At 42.5% G+C, this 22,209-nt stretch overlaps 1 protein-coding gene across 1 annotated transcript in view; it reads left to right on the top strand.

The window, feature by feature from the left end:
* Positions 1–22,209, top strand: part of LOC126278974 (vesicular glutamate transporter 1) — an 885,812-nt gene that overhangs the window by 759,363 nt on the left and 104,240 nt on the right. The window contains exon 7 of the mRNA XM_049979269.1: positions 967–1,081. Within this exon, the coding sequence (XP_049835226.1) occupies positions 967–1,081 (115 nt within the window). The remainder of the gene's footprint in view (positions 1–966; positions 1,082–22,209) is intronic.

The raw sequence follows: 22,209 nt of genomic DNA, 5'->3' as shown, positions 1-22,209 counted from the left end.
CCACTGGCAGGTGTGTTTCCAGACACGTCTTCCCGTTGCAATGTCACTGACTGCCGTAGAACTGTCTTCAGAGAGCGCTGCTTCGAACTGAACTCAATGACCAGTGAAGACGTGTCTTGATGCACCCCAGACGGCAATGGGATTCCTACCTGATTGTCGCCCGCCATACAGTCCGACAACTAGGAGTGTCATAGGAGGACTCCCTTGGTTGTCATTCGCGGCACTTTTTGACCACAGCGATAAGTCGACGGTATTCTGCGTCCTCTTTTGTCGCCATTAATGGCAAGTCATCCTGGCCTTACATTTCAGTAAGATAATACCTGCCGCACAAGACGAAACTCTACCTTAGCTAGTAAGGTCACCTGATTTCTGCTCAACTGAAAAACTTTGGAGCATTATGGACGGGGCCCTCCAACCAACTCGGAATTTGGACGACCTAACGTGCAAATTGGACAGAATTCGGCTCGATGTCCCTAAGGAGGACATCCAACAACTGTGTCACTTAATGCCAAACCGAATTACTGCTTGCTTGAGCGCCAGCGTTGGATCAGTGTTTTATTGACTTGCTCAATGTGTGAAGCTCTTTCTCTTTTTCTGAAACTGTAATGATTTGTTTGTCTGTACATGTACATCACATCTATCGATTTCTGCCCGATTCGGATAGTTCCTTCATGGTGCGTCGTCTCTCTTTCTCTTCCTCTCTTTCTTCTTTCTTTGGCTTTGACTGCATGTGTCGGTTGGTTCTGAGACTTTCCGAAGTTTCCTTCAGGACGATTATTCCTGTAAGCAGAGGAAAACATTTGTATGACACCATCTGTGTTATATCTTCTAATTTAATGTAATCCTGATTGAATGGATGAGTGGTGTCGGGTCTATTTAGCTCAGAGAGCTGTTGGCTCAGACGATGCTGGAGGTTTTAGCTGTGCTGTAGATACCGGAAGGACGTGGTGGTGGTGGTGTGCGCAGGATATTCGGGACGGCGATCGCCATCTCGTCGTTCATGAACCTTCTGGTGCCGGGCGCGACGTCGCTTCATCCCGCCTGCGTCATCATCGTCAGAATATGCCAGGGCTTCGTCGAGGTAAGTTCCAGCTGACAACTATGTCATTTTCATCTCTTCTCCTTGGTTAAACAAGTTTACAGATTGGTAATTACTGGCTAGAGTGAAGAGTTATTGGGTAAGTTGAATTGTTATTTATTTATTCATTCATCCATAGCCTGTTACCTGTAATTTAAACACAGAATGTATTGATTCTCACACAAATTACACATTTACATTATTACTTACTTATACTACACAATATTACTTCCCATCACCAATAATATTTCCACTATTAATAATAACAATAATAAATTTAAAATACTGTTTCTAATATAGATAAAAACTACACCTGCTACCAAATCTATTTCTACTCTTATTATAACCACAGTTCTTGTTTGGCACATTAAACTATGCACTCAATCGTTCCCAAGTCAATAGATCTGCCCTACCAATTCCTCTGGTGCTGTGGTGGGCATCTACCCCTTCCGTTGTTCGTTGGCTGCCTGGTTGCAGGGAACGATTCCTTTGTTCCAAGGACCCATCGTTGTTGACAGTAAGGAGGGCAGCCATAGGCCGACTCGCGTTACCCCAGTTCTAGTTTCGTGGGTGGCGAGACACATCTCATGACTGCCCCCTTCTCTGGTGTTGTTATGATGGCTGAGCGTGCGGTGTTGCCAGTTCTGCTGCTGTACCTGTTGACCTCAGCTGCCTTCGCTGCGTTGTTTCGCGATTTTTCGCTCCTCGTTCTTCGGTCGCATCCTGATGTAGTGCAGGAGACGGGTGTTGATGGATAAGATAATGCGCTACTCAAGTCTTTCTTGAAATGGCGTTGGTAGTGTAGTTCTATTACAGGAGTTCTTATATACATCATGTGCACCTGAAATGTTTATTTCCCGAAACCGGTTTTCACTTATATAACCTGGCATCAGTGTCATCTGATTACTGGAACTAACAAATGTATGCACTTCGATTTCTACAAAACGATAACTATACACATAACAGCAGTAATATAAGTCTGATGGTTCAAATGGCTCTGAGCACTATGGGATTTAACATCTGGGGTCATCAGTCCTCTAGAATGTAGAACTACTTAAACCTAACTAACGTAAGGACGTCACACACATCCATGCCCGAGGCAGGATTCGAACCTGCGACCGTAGTAGTCGCGCGGTTCTGGACTGAAGTGCCTAGAACCGCTCAGCCACCGCAATATAGGTCTACTTACATTATGTACCTCTACAGCACTGACATACGAAAGGTTCTGAAATATTTCCTATAACACAGTATACAGCTTATGTGTGTGTTACTGCTTTCGGATCCTAGGCTGTGGCGATTCTTGATAACGTTTGCCAAAACTGTCATATAATTTAAATGTGGAGCTGACAGGTCAAGGAGTCTACATTACATGTGTTTCGTTATTTCATGGCTGTGTGGGTCTGACACGCATTCAGATTCGTAAATTACAGTTTTAGGCAATTTGCCTATGAAGGTAGAACACTTAAAAGTAATAAATATGTTAACTGATTCAACATGTCACGTCAACTTGGACAACTTTACATGCACGACACAGACTCCAAACCAAAATTATATACAAGTGTCTAATCTGACATGACGGGGATCGTTTTGCACTTTTATACTTTTTGTGTATTCTACCTTCATATACCAATTGTCTAACATCTTAATTTACATATTTGAAGGCTTCTCACAAATATAAATAAATATGATTCTACACATAAAGAAAGACGTTTATTGTGGACTCTTGACCTGTCAGTTCAGTGTTTACACCATATGTCATTTACGTCAAAGTTATCAAAAATTATCACTGTCTAAGATCTTACAGCAGTAGCATACATGGGTTATTTGGAAAGTAAGGAACCATCAGTCGCGAAATGGAAACAAAAGTGAAAATAGGATGAAGTTTTGCACAGGTGTGTTGGGCAGTGTCTCTAGTATGCCTGTCGATCTTTTCAGTTCTGAGCACACAGAGGGCACATAAAGATACCCAGAACAATAGTGTCTCAAGCCAAGTACCAGGGCGTTGTGATAAATTTCGCCTGAAGCTATGCAGCCATTATTACATAACTGGCGCGCGGTTTCTTCTTCAAGACAATTCTCAGCCACATTCTGCAGGGGCAGTGAAGATGCTAATGTATCGTTTTCAGTAGGAAATGTTTGATTACCCACTACACAGCCCTTAATTGTCTCCCTCTGAGTTTCATCTCTGCTCACACGAACCGCTGGCTATGAAGACAACATTTTGGCACAGACAACGGAATGTAGGCCAGCGTAGAGAATTTGAGGAAAGCACTGGCGGCTCCTTTCTACAATGAGGCTAATGGAAAGTTGAAGTCAATTTGCATACCGTTTTCTTGTTCCGCTGTATCAGATGCTACTGATGATGGGTTGTAAATCCGAAAGCCGGTTTCGTCAAGTAAACGTTTCAACAGTAGATCATGGTGTATTGAAAATAACCTTTAACAAATACCTCAAACTTGCAGAGTACCAAGCATTCATGATTCCTGTATTTGCCATTCTTTCTCTCAACGCAATATTTCCCTGACGTCTTCGTGCCGATTCAGTTGGAGGTGGTCAGTGTCAGCAACATAGGTGTACAGTGCACCTCCTCAAACACCATGTTCTCACGTGCATTCTTCAGCAAAAGCAAACTAGGAGGACTGTCTCGTACTAATTTGATGCCAGTAGGCGGCATAGGATCCATGACCAGTCAAGAAGAGTGTCAGAAATTTGAGTGATTCCAGTTCTTCATTCCCAGTCTACTTTTTTATACACTAATGGCCATTAAAATTGCTAAACCAACAAGTAATGCAGATGATAAACGTATTCATTGGACAAATATATTATACTAGAACTGACATGTGATTGCATTTTCACACGAATTGGGTGCATAGATCCTCAGAAATCAGTACCCAGAACAACCACCTCTGGCCCTAATGACGGCCTTGATACGCCTGGGCATTGAGTCAAACAGAGCTTGGATGTCGTGCACAGGTACACCTGCCCATGCAGCATCAACACGATACCACAGTTCATCAAGAGTAGCGACTGGCATATTGTGACGAGCCAGTTGCTCGGCCACCATTGACCAGACGTTTTCAGTTGGTGAGAGATATGGAGAATGTGCTGGCCAGGGCAGCAATCGAATATTTTCTGTATCCAGAGATATCCGTACATGACCTGTAACATGCGGTACTGCATTATCCTACTGAAATGTAGCGTTCGCGGGGATTGAATGAAGGGTAGAGCGACGTGTCGTAACACATCTCTGGCCGTCAGGGGTGGCCAAGAGGTTCTAGGCACTGCAGTCTGGAACCGCGCGACCGCTACGTCGCAGGTTGGAATCCTGCCTCGGGCATGGATAAGTGTGACGTCCTTAGGTTAGTTAGGTTTAAGTAGTTCTAAGTTCTAGGGGACTGATGACCTCAGAATTTGTCCCATAGTGCTCAGAGCCATTTGAACCATTTTCGTAACACATCACAAATGAACCGTCCACTGTTCAAAGTGCCGTCAATGCGAACAAGAGGTGACCGAAACGTGTAACCAATGGCACCCCATACCATCAAGCCAGGTGATACGCCAGTATGTCGACGACCAATACACGCTTCCAATGTGCGTTCACCACGATATCGCCACGTATGCGACAATCATGACGCTGTAACCAGAACCTGGATTCATCCGAAAAAAATGACGTTTTCCCATTCGTGGGCCCAGATTGGTCGTTGAGTACACCATCGCAGGCGCTCCAGTCTGTGAACAGCGTCAAGGGTAACCGCAGCCATCGTCTCCGAGATGACAGTCATGCTGCTGCAAACGTCGTCGAACTGTTCGTGTAGATGGTTGTCTTGCAAACGTCCCCATTTGTTGACTCAGGGGTCGAGACCTGGCTGCACGATCCGTCACAGCCATGCGCGTAAGAGACCTTTCATCTCGACTGCTAGTGATACGAGGCTGTTGGGATCCACCACGGCGTTCCGTATTACCATTTTTGAACCCACCGATTCCATATTCTGCTAACAATCATTGGATCTCGACCAACGCAAGCAGCAATGTCGCGATACGATAAACCGCAATCGCGATGATCTACAATCCGACCTTTATCAAATTCGGAAACGTGATGGTACGCATTTCTCCTCCTTACACGAGGCATCACAACAACGTTTCACCAGGCAACGCCGGTCAACTGCTGTTTGTGTATGAGATATCGGTTGGAAACTTTCCTCATGTCAACACGTTGTAGATGTCGCCACCGGCACCAACCTTGTGTGAATGCTCTGAAAAGCTCAGAGGCAATGTTCGCTTGGGCAATGGTGGAAAACGTACCGCCGCGTAAGCCAACGAACACAAAGCTTCTATAAAAGAGTTCTTGACGTTATTTCGGCGTCTGCGTGCATTAAAGCTGTCGCAAGGTAAAATAAATTTAATTTTGCCTTCGACATCCTTCGAAGCAGATATGCCGTTGCCCCATCTGAATGTAGTGTGATTTTCAAAAAAAAGCTCTGACTTCGCTAGCGATCACAGCGTTCGAGGTTGCGTCCACTACTGTTCTAGTTCTGTTAGTCAACATCATGCTTTAAATGATAGAAAATAATTCTTTTACTTTACGATACAAGTTTCAGAGCGATGAAAAGTTTTCGTTCGAAAGTAACACTAACCCCTTGACTACATGTCGGTTCTTGTATGCTAGCGTTGGAGTCGAGCTTGGTTGCACAGAAGCTGCAGCAATACCCTCAGGCGGAAACTTTATCATCGCCCTTACATCATAAACCATTCCCACAAATGAATCAACGGGAAGTTAAAACTTCGCAAACCTTACAGATTGCTTCTCTCAAAGCGATATAACAATAACAACTAGTTAATAACGTAGCTCATAAAAGCATTTAAAATCTGCCTTTTTGCAGTAATAGTACCATACGTGCGAAGGCAGTACTCGAACCGGAAATTACGCGTATACAGGACGAATCAAGTAAAACTTGTAACGCAAACATTGCGGAAATGGAAAGTGCTAGTGATGTACGGTTCTTACAGAAAAGTTTGGTAGTCAGGGGCTCGTAACTTCAGCCAAAAAACAAATTGTTACAGATCTTAGAAAGTGTACTTTTTGTGCAAGCATACACTCTTCTAAATGGAACAATGCCTATTGACGTTAACAAACTAAAAGCAGGATAAATTAGAATGGTGTTTGTTGCAGGATTCTAGTACGAGTCTTTTACGAGATAACGCATGACATAACAAAAATGAACAGACGTTAGTTTTCAGCATATATTTCGTTAGGTTGGCCATATGTACGTAAACAAACCAAAGTGGATGAGACATAAAGGGAACTCACAGTAGTTACGACTGTAAATCATAGTTTTCTATCAAATATCTCCAACTAGCAACAGGAGACTAATAGACCATCACAGCAATCAGGGCAAACAGTTTGAAAATTGTGAATAAAGAAGTTCAAAATACGAAAACGTGATTATGTTTCGTAAGTAAAGCCAAGCATAGTGGGAACTCCAACATATGACCAGGTGAGAGGAAACGCAGATACCAACCAAAAACGGGAAGAACTGTAAGCAATCACTTACTTACGTAAAAGCAAGACGTGCACGGTTTTAGAATCTACAAATATCATATACTAAAACGGAACTGTGTCATTCTAGATCTCACTAAAGATGCCTTAAAGTAAAAGGCTTTACGTGTCAGGCAGAAATTCAATACGTAGCAGCAAACATTTCCCTATTTTCTGCTGATGATGGCTACGCAAATAAACTTCTTAAACCTCAATTCTGAAGTAAGTTAAGTTGTAAGAAAGTAAATTAAAACAACAAAGTAGACTAATGTGGCCAAACACAGAGTGGAACTTAAGGCCACAGCATGGAAAACTAAGGAACCATCAATACAACTTAAATATATTTCTGTAAAGGCGACCTCAGTTAACTGTAACAGTAGTCACGTAAAACTTCTAGATTTTACAATGTGTGATAAAAACTTAACTAGTAATAAAACAAGAACGTGCTACTCAACCGAACCAAACTTTAATCTCCTCACTTGGCTTGAAATTCAACAGCTCACAATAAACAAAACGTAATAAAAACAGGCAATTATCAGAATCTCTTAATTGCAATTAAGGCAATACGCAAGTGAGTAAATGATGTTAACAAGAGATTACTCAACCTATGCAAATGTTGTCGTATTGAGCCATTAATAGTACTTCACCTTCTGTCATAGAGGTCACTGCCATGAGAGTCTGCCACTTCCTATACCTCAGCCTGAGTTTGCAAAGATTTTAAAAGACCGAAACAAGCATGCAAAAAATTGCTGTGGCCAGAAGAAGAACTGGACCAACAACGACTGAAGAGATTCATTCAACGTGACAGAAGTGAAACCCTTCGGCAGATTGCTGCGGATTTCAATGCTGGGTCATCAACAAGTGTCAGCGTCAGCGTCATACAACGAAACATCATCATTTCGGAGCCGAAGGCCCACTCGTGTAGCATTTATGACTGCACAAAGCTTCACGCCTCGTCTGGGCCCGTGAACACCGACATTGGACAGTTGATGACTTAAACATGTTGTACGGTGGGACGAGTCTCGTTTCAAATTATATCGACCGAATGAACGTGTACTAGTATATATAGACAACCTCATGAATCCGTGGGTCCTACATGTCAGCAGGGGAATGTTCAAGCTGATAGAGGCCCTATAATGGTGTGGGGCGTGTGCAGTTGGAGTGATATGGGACCCCTGCTACGTCTAGATACGACTCTGACAGGTGACACTGACGTAAGTATCCTGTCTAATCACCTGCATCTATTCATGCCCATTGTTCGTTTCGACTGACTTGGACAATTCCAATAGGACGATGCGACACCCCTCCGTTCCAGAATTGCTACAGAGTGGCTCCAAGAAGACTCTTCTCAGTTTAAACACTTCCGCTGGACACTAAACTCCCTAGACACCAACATTATCGAGCACATCTGGAATGCCATGCAACCTGCTGCTCAGAATGGATCTCCACCCCCTCGTACTGTTACAGCACTACTTCAGACATTATTCGAGTCCATGCCACGTGATGTTGCGGCACGTATGCTTGCTCGCGGAGGTCCTACACGATACTAGTCATTTGTACTAGTTTCTTTGGCTCTTCAGTGTACATCACTTACAAGCTTAGAACGGATCTTCTTCTCAGTTTATAATACAACAGCAAATAACGCGAACTGAGCCAGGAAATTGTAAGGTTAAGCACTGCGCAGATCACTGCAAGTTACTTAAGCACTTACCGAAGCTTTCGGAGGATTCACATCAATAATCACTCTATAACCAGGGCGCTAAGAACCAGTTTATCAATAAAGAGAAATTTCTTACCGCTTTTTGGTGGGTCCGAATGTTGGGGAATGAGACGCCCCGCGTTTCTGCAGGACAGGACAGGTAGTTGTGGAAAGGGGCCAAAATAAGTGGCTGTCAGTTACACTCAAACATACAGCCTTTTATTTGATCAAACATTACAAGAGCCAAGAAAAATTTAAAAAAAGAAACACAGCATTAGATTTGGAACTTCATTAGTGTCTGAATGCGCCGTACAATCGCATGCCTTAAGGGCAAAGCCACTTTAATTTAATAACGGCTGAAAGCCAATAACTTATACTCAACCAGAATCATAAATTTAAAAGGCAAGCCTTATCTTAAAACAGTTCCTTAGTTCGGCTGAAGGCCCAAACAATCTGATTCCTTATGGGCAAAACAGCATTAATCTAAAAATCGGCTAGAACCCATACAAGAACAAACAACAAGAACAAAGAAGGGAAGGCAGTACATCCGAGGGCGCTCAGAAGTTCCGAGGGTCGGCCTGGAATCCAAACACTGACGCTCGCTTAGGTGAGTCAGGCAGTCGGCCCAACCATTGTCGATCCGACGACATTCCAACCGACAGACAGTCAACGGACCCACCGACAAGATAACCTCCGCTTCACTCGATCAGCACACATCAGGGGTTCAATGGAACAACATGGAAGGTATTGGCGCCCACAACCAATTATACATTGAACTGTCAAAGTACACACCGTGCTGGACAGCCACAACACGATGGGAAAAACACACTGTCTGAATTTACGTTAACGGCCAAAGCAGGTAACCGGAACGGAACGCTAACGGCCACAGTCAGAAGATTCCGCTTGTGCATTTCAGTTCAAATAACCATGTACCACCGGAGGGTGGCTAAAATTTGCCAACTTGAAAACACACGTTGTTGCTCGTGGAAATATCGCAACAGCCGACAGCGAACTACAACGACACAATGTGAACAGTCGTGTGTGGCAAGTAGATTAAGTCAAAACTCAACTTCCATGTTCATGATCGGTGAGTCACGAACTTCGTAGCCATGGGAACTGCATCACACACTACGACACCCCGGAGAGGCCACCAGAGGGTCGGGCCAAACTACGCGCCACAGAGATTTCCTCGCTGCTCCACGCCAACTGACCAACTCACAGGCACAGAAACGGTGAAGGACCAAATATACGTCGGCCGTTGAGGCAACCAACCGAACGACCAACCAACGGTCGTCCCTCCGTCGGACAGTGCGTGTGTGTCACCAGAGGTCGGCGAGCACTAGCTGTCAGCGCCTCACCAGCGCTCCGTCCCCGACTTCACTGCTGCTGCGTCCCGTCTGCACTGCTGGTCCGTCTCCGACTGACTGCCAGACACACGACGACCTGTAAATACTATCGGTCGCTCCAGAGATGGTACGACAGCGCACTTATCGATACGCGCTGCTGCTGCCTCTCACTGGCGAGTAAGGCATGAAATTAGTAAATGGAATAAGAAAACGATGAGGCAGTACCGAAATAGAAGATGACAAACAATAAATGGGATAAACGCGAGCCGTGCACGGCTCAGGGAACACGGTTTCAGTATTAAAGTTTCCTCTGACTGTAACGATGAAAACATCGTGGCGACAGACTACCGGAGCCAGAGAGTACGACCACAACTCTTGTGAGCAGCTTGACACAATGCTAAGAACGTGCCACAATCCTGTTGAGAACGCAGCTCTGATGTACATTCCAGAATGATGCCTGACCCGCCCAAATCCACCTCACCGCATGTCGAGGGCACCACCAAGCTACGCCCACCACTCGCACGACTGACGACTGTTGTCGCTGCCACAACTACCATGATGAGCCAGAAGGTTACGACCACCGACCTTCTTGCGATATAAACCCGCTCAGGCGTGCGCAGCGTCACCTGGGGAGGAGTGACTTCTAATCAGACAAATGCACGTTGCATGTAGTATCAGTGAGCGTGTTGTCCATGTGTATATTGAGAAAGGCACGCAGTCTATCTGAATCTGACACCGGTATTTCGGAAACTGCACGACTTGTGGGGTGTTCAACGAGTGCTGTGGTGAGTGTCTTCAACACGTGATGCAAAAAAAGGTGAAATCACATCTGTACGTCGTGAGGTTGGGTGGCCACCCCTCATTACAGATGTCGGATGTCGTAGGCTGGGCATAACGTTAAAACAGGACAGGTGGTGAACTGCGGCCGATCTCACATCGTACTTCAACAGTGGGCAGAGTACAAGTGTGTCTGGACGGTGCCTCTTCGAAGCCGACGACCCATGCATATGCCCACGAGTGTGACGGATTGGTTCGAAGAACACAGTGGCGAGTTCCAATTGATGTGCTGGAAATCCAACACGCAAGATCTGAAACCGATTTAACACATCTGGGATATGATTGAACGTGTCGTCTGAGCTCCTCGCTCCCTCCCCGGAATACGGAAATTAGGGAACTTGTGTGTTCATATGTGGTGCCAGCTCCCTTAAGAGCCCTACCATGGCCTCGTTGCTTCCATGCGACGATGCGTCGCCGGTGTTTTCCTTGCCAAAGAGGGACATACGGGCTATTAGGTGGGTGGTCATAATGTTTCAAATGATCAGGGTATATCCGCTTTTCAGTGACACACCATTTGGCGGCCGACTGTACAGGCCACTTTTTCACCTGAATCCCTTACCGTCGGCAACACGCAGCGGTGACAGGGGACTCGTGACTACAACATAGCACACACCTAAGTAGCACACATCTCTGCCCTCGCTAACATTTGGAGAGAAAAGTAAAGACCACATTCAATGAAACCAAAGAGGGAGCCAGGTGCGGAAGGATCGACAAGGACAACTAGACGCACAAATTTATGGCACATGACTCAGCAAGTAATGTAGGAGCTATTCCGTCTTTTGAAGCTGCTAATGGTCTTATTTGGAGGAGACGCGCTTCGCTTTGGATAGGTGTCAGTGGTTACTGTAATGCGTTGAAATAATATGGGACCCAAAAACAGAGAGCAATAAAAAGTAATTTGAAACATAAGAACTCATTACGGCTTGTTAAACCAGCAAGTGTTACAGTGACAACTGAAGACGCTTCAAATAAAGTGAAACGCATGAGATCCAAATCTGACTTCATATAGCCACGAAAGACAGAGTATCTTTTTCTTGATTTCACTGTCTCAGATGTAGAGACTACGTGAGAATAGGTGAGTAATAAGAATCATTTTTCTCTTTAAAAAATGTTCGCAACCCAGTGTACTACTGACACACACCAAAAGGGGCTACGTGTAGTTTGTCCGAGAGCCTGAAACCATTTGGAACGTTTGTATTTCTTGCTGGCTATGCCTCTCGTATCATGCGCATCTGTACAAGTACAACTAACTGCTATTTTCTTTTAAAGAGCACGCTGTGCGGCGCTAACACCTGTTGGCACTCAGTGGCCGTCCCCCACAGCGCCTGCGGTGACGCAGCCTGGTGTACTCCAGAGAGGGGCTGAGTGTTGCCGGGTAGTTAGGCGCGGAACGGCGCCGACGCCGGCAACGCGAGCAGGCGTTACGGCCGCAGGCAGCCGTTAGCCCGCTAATAAGCAGCGCCGCGAGCGTCCTGTTGCACGGGCCACGCACGTTTACCGCAACACATTCTCCGTCCTAGCGTCATCCGGAACAGGGTTTAATGTCCGGCTACAGTTATCCACACGGCTGCCTGCAGTGTTCTCATCCATTCATTTTACCCTGTTACGAAGGCTGACAGTATCCCTCCTAAGAATCGCCAGGCGCATTTTCTCTGCGGCTCCGACAGGTACTTTCAATTTCTGGTTTGGAATGTTTATTAGCTGTCTGCCCGAACAAATACTGCTCTTCACATCTTTCATTCGATGTCTCGTGTCGCGCAAAGCGTCAGTTTATCTGCCCTTAGAAAAATAATGATTTTTGAAGTGAAAATTTACGTACCCATTCGAGACACCCAAAATTAGTCTATTTCATTACTTTTCAAACTTTCAGAGATCAATACCCCTGTGAGAAATCACATATTAGGTAGTATCCCACACATACCGCCACACGATCATCAACATTTGTGCCTGAAGAAAAATAATTTTCTTTGGACTCTTTTATTATTTTGTTTTTATGACAACTGGTACAGCTTATTTCTATAAATCTGTTTTTTATAGTACGATGATGTTTTTTCTTAGAACACCGCAAGGACTCCCTACAACGCATTCTCAGAAAACAAAGCTAACTACTCACATTGAAGATATACACTTGTTACAAAACCAACTTCCTATGCACCACTCCACCCCTAGCCACGCTTTCTTCACCCACATACAGCATCCCCATTTAAGATCAAATAAATTAATAGAGAATTATTATGAAGGTGGTTCAGTGAACCTTCTGTCAGGCACTTAAATGTGATTTTCAGAGTATCCATGTAGATATAGATGTAAATGTGGGGACTGTACTTAGGCCTACTGTTTGTAAATCACTTGATAGCTGAACTTCCTACTTCTGAATTGACAGATATTGGAAAACGCCCGGCTATCACTGCTTTGTACCTGACCACTGCCACTAATAACATAATAATAGGAGTAATAATAATAACAATAATACTAATAATAACACTGTAAGGCCCTATACTAGCGTAGTACCCATTGCATACTTAGTCCCAACTATTAGTTTCTTCAGCTATTGTGATGAAGTGGATACTGAAGCAGTTTATGTCCTATTAAAAACATAGAAATTCGTGGTGTGTCTCAAATCGAACCTCTTAAATTCTTACACTAATATGTAAATCTTTACGTCACACCCTTCACTTTGTGTCACAATCATCAAGGTAACCTAAGGGAGGGAAGAGGTGAGGGCTGTGTGTCATCTGTGAATCGTGTGCTTTTTGCTCCATGTGTTATCGAAAGTTAACTGCTTGTGTGTCGTACTCTCTGCGGAAGAATTTTGAGACCAGTCGGACATTTGTATAAAGGAGAATGGGAAACCAACTGAAAACACACTCAGGCTGGCCGGTTTGCCTGCTCATGGTCGAAAATCGGGAATCGAACTGGGTCTGCTTCAAGCAAGGCCTCACAATCCCTTAATTGGACTACGGTGAACAGCGGACAAAGTGAATAATGGTGGTAATCATAAGCGCGAAATCTCCTACTAATTGTATCTCAGTGCCTTTAAAGTTCTATAGTTAAAATAAAACATGATATGTCTAAAACATGATATGTCCTATGGTTTTTCAAAATGAATTTACCTTCTACTATACAGGATTGCCGACGTAAACATTTCGGTGCATATATTTCTGAAACAGCAATAGATATTAAAAAACGGCTTTCGCGAGTATAAATGTAAGGCAGGGGCTCACGAAAGTAAATACTACGAGAGATTCTAAAAAGTAAGCAACTATTAGTTTCAACACAAGCTTTTATTTGTTGTTTTTCAATATCTATTGCTGTTCTACTGACATTTCCATTGAAACGTTTAAGTGGGCCACTCTGTATATAGACGGAGATGCACCATCTTTCAGTCTTCTGCACTGTACATATTTCACAAGGAAATAGATTCTGTCGAAATGTTCTGAACATAGAAAATGGTTTACTGTCGGTAGAAAACCTTGCCTCCTGACATTATACTGCATTTTTTTTAAAAAAACTGTGGTTTTGAAACAGGAAACTTCATAATAAATACGTGTTCGTTATATTAATATCACGTATTGGACAGATTTATTAGGCAACTTCATTAACGTACAAAACAACTAAAAATATCCACGTGCGTACGAAAGATTTGTTCTTTTCCCGAACTGTTTGTGCCATTAAAAGTTGCACAACTCCGCACCAATTTTCTTCACGTTAATCAAGTAGAATAGAATGTGTAGACAATGTAAGTATGATTAACAGGTACTGTGTATATGAGACTATAAATATATAAGGCGTTATCAAAAACTTACCGTTCGAAGGATGTATGTCATTGAGCTAATCATTCCCCTGACGCACCGTTTGGTAAGACGTCGCCTCCTGATGCGTGAAGTGGTCCGTAACTTCCCGCTGCACTTCCTCGTCCGACACGAAAAGTCGATCTTTCAGGGATTTTTAAGGGACCGAAAGCGGTATAATCGGATGCTAAGAGATCGGGACTGTAGGTCGGTTGCTCGAGTGTCCCTCACTTCAGCAATCATTGTAGCGCGCCGTTCCACAGCGGTGCTGTTCGAGAGCATGCTGTCCCATGAACATTCTTCATTCTAAGATGGATATCTACCGCTGTTGGACCAAGGAAAGAATAACAGCAAGTTTGTCCTGTTCCGATGCATTTGTAACAATGCATGTCCCTGCATTTACCACACGCATGTCGCAAAGACACGTATGTCACACTAATCACTTGCCTACGTGTATGTGCTTACATAACAGCATAGGAGTCGTGCTAAGTCGCATATATGCTGCAGCAACACTCTAGGACGGAAACGTTTTTGATTGCCCACTATACAGTGCCCAACGTGTGTCTTTGCAAGCCATAATACACTTCTGCTTACCAGAGTCTTGCCACCGAAATGGTGCCCAGTCGAAGGTTCGAAGTTTCCCGAAATTGCAGCGCCCTAGGGAAGTCCAGATATTTTGGCTTTGGCTCTATACTCTGGGCTGAAGGAGCGCGCTGCACGTTACGGTGTATGAGCACTAGATTAAAAAAATAGGACTTTCTGTCTGAGATAAAGTTCTGTTTGGTAGATTGGGTGAAGCTATGGAAGGGGTGACACGTAAAAAATAACTGAAAGCGAACTGCAGACATACTTCATTCCTTTGATATGTACAAGTACCCGGACTACACCGAGTAATCGCTTTGTTTTACAGGGAACACATGTTACACCACAACCGGGAAATTCGGGAAAAACGCGAGAAATGTTTTATTCGGGAAAAATCTGGGAAACCCATGTATTCTTGCGAACTGCTAGAATTTTTCATTGTTTTAGTGTTCATAATTTTTTTGTAATATTTACTGCTAACAACTGATCCTGTATTTTACTTTTATCCACTGGTGCAGTGAAATACTGCAGCAATAAAACATAAACGAGAGAATAACATCAAAGTAAAATTTTAGTTGGAAACAAAATGGGCCATTTACAGCAACAAAACACAGTGTGCAGACAAGCGTCTGCCGACAGCAATATTTGTCAAAGGTTTTCGGACAAAGACTATGCAGTACTTCGTAACAACAAAGTGCTTTCGATGAGAGTGACCCCAAGTCTATTTAAATTTCTAACAAGCCGCGGGGAAGTATCCAGAATGGTGGTTTGAGAAGGTTTACACGCAAAGGAAATTTCCTTTTTCGCAGTTTTATTTATGTTATATGCGTGAATGTACGACGAATTTCTTAAATCACGGAGTGTTTGCGTTCTTATATTTAGTTTACTTTTAATAGATTACAAATTATGCAATAAGAATGACAAAAAGTATAATTATCCTTTAAAAATGTGTTGGAACACTCGAAAAAAAAATGGTTCGAATGGCTCTGAGCACTATGGGACTTAACATCTGAGGTCATCAGTCCCTTAGACTTAGAACTACTTAAACCTAACTAACCTAAGGACATCACACACATCCATGGCCGAGGTAGGATTCGAACCCGCGACCGTAGCAGCAGCGCGGCTCTTGACTCAAGCACCTAGAACCACTCTGCCACAGTGTCCGGCCGAAACACTCGACTGAATACGTATTCTGCTAAGTATTCCATGAAATGTAGGGCACATCAGTGCAATTTATAATCATGCTTCTCAGAAAAATTGAGCTGCTGCAAATCTAAGCTGTGCTCTTACGATCCTGCCTTATCGCACCCTTAGAAATAAACAGCAAAACATTCTGAAGGCAAATATTATATTTGAAAGCTTTGCTTTTCTTATAGATATGCTTAGGTATATTGATTCTAATTTAAACCATTAATTTTTCCTGTCTCTGTTCGCGCTACTTAACAGGGACATTGCTATTGGCTGACTACATCTCGTGTCCTATACTTTCAATAGCTGCCATCATTTGGTGTCGAGATCACGCGACATGAGCTGTGATTGGCTGACAACCTTAATTTATGTGCCTCGGAAGCTAGGGTGCCGTACCTGGTGGCATTTTTATTTATGCTTCCGTAATACGAAAATATGCCATGTACGTGTTATCGTGCAGGAAAGATCTTTCCAAAGCCCGTTGTCCTTTGCTCAGTTCTGTTTCCTGGAGTGTCGGGAAGTTCTACGCCGGTGTATATAATCTTTTCCATTCAAAGGTTAGATGTTTTACAGTCTCGAGGAAAAGTAACGGGTGATCAAAAAGTGAGTATAAATTTGAAAACTTTATAAACCACGAAATAATGTAGACAGAGGGGTAAAAATTGACACACATGTTTCGAATGACATGGGGTTGTATTAGAACCAACCAAAAAAAAACCACCCCATATTGCTAGATGCGTGAAAGATCTCTTGCGCGTATCATTTGGTGATGATCGTGTACTCAGCTGCCACTTTCGTCATGTTTGGCCTCCCAGGTCCCCAGACCTCAGTCCGTGCGATTATCGGCTTTTGGGGTTACCTGAAGTCGCAAGTGTATCGTGATCGACCGACATCTCTAGGGATGCTGAAACACAACATCCGACGCCAATGCCTCACTATAACTCCGGACATGCTTTACAGGGCTGTTCACAACATTATTCGTCGACTACAGCTATTATCGAGGAATGATGGTGGACATATTGAGCATTTCCTGTAAAGAACATCATATTTGCTTTGTCTTACTTTGTTATGGTAATTATTGCTATTCTAATCAGATGAAGTGCCATCTGTCGGACATTTTTTGAACTTTTGTACTTTTTTTGGTTCTAATAAAATCCCATGTCATTCCAAGCATGTGTGTCAATATGTACCTATCTATCTACATTATTCCGCCATTTATTCAGTTTTTAGATTTATATTGACTTTTTGATCACCCGGTACATTGCCACTTAACTTTCAAAGAATGCACTTTCACCTAAGAAATAGTGCACTTTCATCTGGGAAAAAGAGTATTTTTCACCGCAAAGTGTGGGAAAAATCTGGAATGCTTTTTTCTTCTCCCTGTATACACCCTATTATAGGCACCGTCTTAGGACGAATCGCGACGATAAATCCAGCTGGGAGAAGGAAACCCTCGAGGGCGGCGAGTCGACATCGCCGGCCAGCGGACCAGCAGACGTGCTATGCTGTGGCGTGGCGTGGCGTGGCGGCTGGCTTACTGCCGCCTGTCATCGATTCGCAATCTGCTCAGAGAATGGCGCTGAGAAGGGAAGGGGGGGGGGGGCGCTAAGCCTGCACAGATGAGGCCCCACACTCTGTATTCTGGCCGCAGCCCCCGAAAGAATGGCCCCACGCTGGAGACGGGTAAACTCGCTCATCTCTGAGAAACAGTTCACATTTGATCAGTCATTTTCGGGACCCATTAATTTTTACTTTTCACCGGTTCTTTTTTATCTAATTATGTAACACTGTATGTCTGTACCAAGCCCTAACTGATTTCCGTACAATCAGTAATTTAAAAATGTTGGATTTATTTTAAAAATTGTAGTTCAGTATTTCTTAATTAATATTGCAATTTCAGTATACATATTTCGTAGTTATAATTAAAGTGCAGCTACTAAAGGAGGACCATTGTGGACTGTAATTTTCGTATGGCAGTGGAACCTTCTAGATGTCCTAATACATGAATGCGGAACCGATTTATGGATGGAAAAAAAAATTGGTTCCAATGTTGACCACTTGGTGCAAATCTAGCGCTGTACATTATCATGTCGACGTCTTCGGTGCTTGTATTAACCAAATTGTGTGAAAAGCAGTTAATAATAAAACGAACATTATGGCTTTCTCACTTGTTTGAATTTTCCGCCAACGCCCGATTCCTAATCCATTATATATGGACACTTTTCTATATATGTTTCTTCCACTCACAACTCCAGATTTGTCCAGGTAGCCAAAACTAAAACTAATTTTTTTCCAGCTTAGAATTTTGGAAGAAGTATTATGTTCGAGTGTAATGACTTTTCTGGAGCCTAGAAATCTACTCTGTCCGAATCGGCATGGGTTTCGAAAAAGAAGATCGTGTAAAACCTAGCTCGTGCTATTCGTCCACGAGACTGAGAAGGCCATGGACACGGTTTCCCAGGTAGATGCCGTGTTTCTTCACTTCCGGAAGCCGTTCGTAACGGTTCCACACAGGCGTTTAATGAACAAAGTAAGAGCATATGGACTATCAAATCAATTGTGTGATTGGATTGAAGAGTACCAGAGATAACAGAACGCAGAATGTCATTCTCAATGGAGAGAAGTCTTCCGAAGTAAGAGTGATTTCAGGTGCGCCGCAGGGGAGTGTCATAGGAACGTTGCTATTCACAGTATACATAAATAACCTTATGGATGACATCGGTAGTTCACTGAGGCTTTTTTGTGGATGATGTTGTGGTATATCGAGAGGTTGTAACAATGGAAAATTGTACTGAAATACAGGAGGATCTGCAACTAATTCACGCATAGTGCAGGGAATGGCAATTGAATCTCAATGTGGACAAGTGTAATGTGCTGCGAATACATAGAAAGAAAGATCCTTTATCATTTAACTACAATATAGCAGGTCAGCAACTGGATGCAGTTAATTCCAAAAATTATCTGGGAGTAGGCATTAGGAGTGATCTAAAATGAAATGATCATATAAAGTTGATGGTCGGTAAAGCAGATGCCAGACTGAGATGCATTGGAGGAATCCTAAGGAAATGCAATCCGAAAACAAAGGAAGTAGGTTACAGCACACTTGTTCGCCCATTGCTTGAATATTGCTCACCAGCGTGGGATCCGCAACAGATAAGGTTGATAGAAGAGATAGAGAAGATCCAACGAAGAGCATCACGCTTCGTAACCGGATCATTTAGTAATCGCGAAAGCGTTACGGAGATGATAGATAAACTCCCGTGGAAGACTCTGCAACAGAGATGCTCAGTAGCTCGGTACGGGCTGTTGTTGAAGTTTCGAGAAGATAACTTCACTGAGGAGTCAAGCAGTACATTTCTCCCTCCTATTTATATCTTACGAAGAGACCATGAGGATAAAACCAGATAGATTAGAGCCCACACAGAGGCATAACGACAATCTTTCTTTCCACGAACAATACGGGACTGGAATAGAAGGAAGAACAGATAGAGGTACTCAAAGTGCCCTCCGCCACACACCGTCAGGTGGCTTGCGGAGTATGGATGTAGATGTAGATATAGATGAAGTCGGCGGCGCGCTAACGCTATAGAACATTTACCAATTTTACCTGTCATAGGGTAATTACGGGCTACACTGGACCTCTGCGAGTAGCTACACTTTAACGCTTCCAAACCTTCTACCTACATTTGTGTACATAACTGTTACTGTGTCTTAGCTGCAGCTGAAGTATATTTTGCCAATGGAAACCTGAGGTACACATTTGTGAATGTTCAACCTTTTCATCATGCGCAGCTGCTGTCAACTCTTAAGCGTCATTATGAAAACATCAGCAAATCGATGTAGCAGTGTGCAGTAGCTCATGACCACCAGAATACACGGTTGTGGCTGGTTTGCTATAGTCCACTGTACAACTGAATATTGTTATCGTTATTTTCCTGGTGACTATTTAATGAAGATTTTACTGTTTATTACTATAGAAAATATTTCAAAATTAGTTATTTTAGTTCATAAAATGAAGCCAAGTGTACAAAATATGTTTTTAAAATGGATACATTTTTTGTATAAAATTGTCATCCAAAGTCATTAAAAAATCGTCTAAGAGCACTACCACATAAAGAAACATTTTCCCTCTGCCAGAAAAAATTCATGTTTGGAATGGTTAATTATAGCCACACAGTTAAACTTGCCAGTGCTTCCAGATCGCCAAATATATATATATATGGGAATTGGACATATGCCCCTAAGCGGGGTATCGCTGGGAATTATCTCAGGACAAATGTTTGGGTTTCTTGTCGGGACTTTCCCCACTTTGAAGATATAAAACTAAAAACTACAATAAATCATAAAGAATATGAATGAAAAAGATCTCTTTACTTCAGATTTTTACATTAAATTGTAAAAATTATTCGGACTGAGCTATTTATTTCCATGAACAATAATACACAGAATTTCTGTTAAAAGTGAATGAATGGAAGAAAATGCTGCGCTGTGAGAATGTGTGGCTTCCCCTCGATAAAAATTAGTATATATTTAAATAAAAATAAAAAAGAAGATGCTATTAATCAGATACATATCAGTGAGTTTAAGGGTAGAAAACCAACTCCACACACTTCTTTCTGGCCATCCACTGGTACCTGTTTGCAGTAAGATATTTTTACATGTAATCATAAAAGTGCTACAGGCTCAGTTCAACAATTCTTTTACTTAGTACCACATTTTTCACTTAGGGGTTCATATATCACTTACAGTAAAAGAAATACAGTATTCTATAGGCCAAAAGAACTTAAATAGTGCTAAAATAACCAAGCACAAAATATTCTTTTGACAACAAGTGTACAATGTCAAACATAGAACAAATTCAGTTCTGTCATACAACGGATCACCAGGTAACAACGTAGATATTAAAATGTCTGGCACTCTGCCTTAATCGGGAATGACAACAGAAAACTTACGACGTGAAAGATTATTTCTTTAGGATCACTACCAATATATCCTCAAAGTACACTTGTTTTAGTATTACTGCCATCACCCAAGAACTAAGACACCAGTTACCAACAACATTACCAACTACCCAGGCTCCCTCTGAATCACTTCTCATTCAATAAATATGTTAAAATTCGTTACATATTATTATATGATAATGACTTCACTTAATGCAACGACAAAATAAAATTTCAATGGAAAAAAGTGAACCACTGGTTCCATCACAAGAATTCAGTACAAAGCAGGTTTTGAAGACAATGAATAAACAAACACTTCATGCTCACGGTGAACGCAACAAATATCTTTTTACGCGGAAGTTTCCCAACACGACCCTTTATTTGAAAAGATCACTAGAGTGTTTAAAGTGATGAATAGTTTTCGCAAATCTGAATTGCCATTTACAAATCTGAAAATGTATAGGATGAAAGCTACTAGCGAATGTTCGACTTTAATATGTAGTACAAGTTAATAGAGAAATTACATACTGCATTAGTACAAGCAGTACCGTCTACAGTAGAAATAACGTTATTGTAAAATAAAAAATTGATGAATATGTAGAAAAAAATATCCACAGTCATAAGTAAACTAATACAAGGTGTTTTCATAATTGACATATCTCACAATACAGGTACTGTTATACATTCAACATTCCATGGCAGTTGCAGAAATGGAATGTACATCAAACGTTGCAAGTCGTTGATAGGAAGTACAATTAACCAGTGCACTGACAGATAAACCTCCATTTTAGCAGGTGGTGGACGACCAGCATACCACTTGTAAACATATGAAGGTGCTCGAGTCAGCTACCAGGTGCAGTGATATTTACATTAATTGTTTTTTCGTACCGAAAGTAATACGCATACAAGCGTGTATGTACCATACATATGCTATGTCACAGAACACAAGTTTTACAAAGTCAGATATTGTGTGAAACAGATAAAGAGGTAGGCACACAAGAGAAACTCGTGGCAAGGTCGCATCAAAGCGGTCAAAAGACCCATGGCTCAATTTTTAAAAACGTCAAGCATTCGGGCATGGTTACGGCTATGCAAAACAGACGTTTAGACGTTGCCTATCACTGGATGCCAAATTTGTTAAGTTCCAAGCCACCATAAATTAAAATGGACGCGACAAATCCATCTAATGGATCTCATCGACTACACCAGTGT

The sequence above is a fragment of the Schistocerca gregaria genome, chromosome 6 (genome assembly GCF_023897955.1).
Source record: "Schistocerca gregaria isolate iqSchGreg1 chromosome 6, iqSchGreg1.2, whole genome shotgun sequence".
Lineage (NCBI taxonomy): Eukaryota > Metazoa > Arthropoda > Insecta > Orthoptera > Acrididae > Schistocerca > Schistocerca gregaria.
Note: the sequence above shows the minus strand (reverse complement) of the source record. Positions and strands in the feature narration are given on the sequence as shown.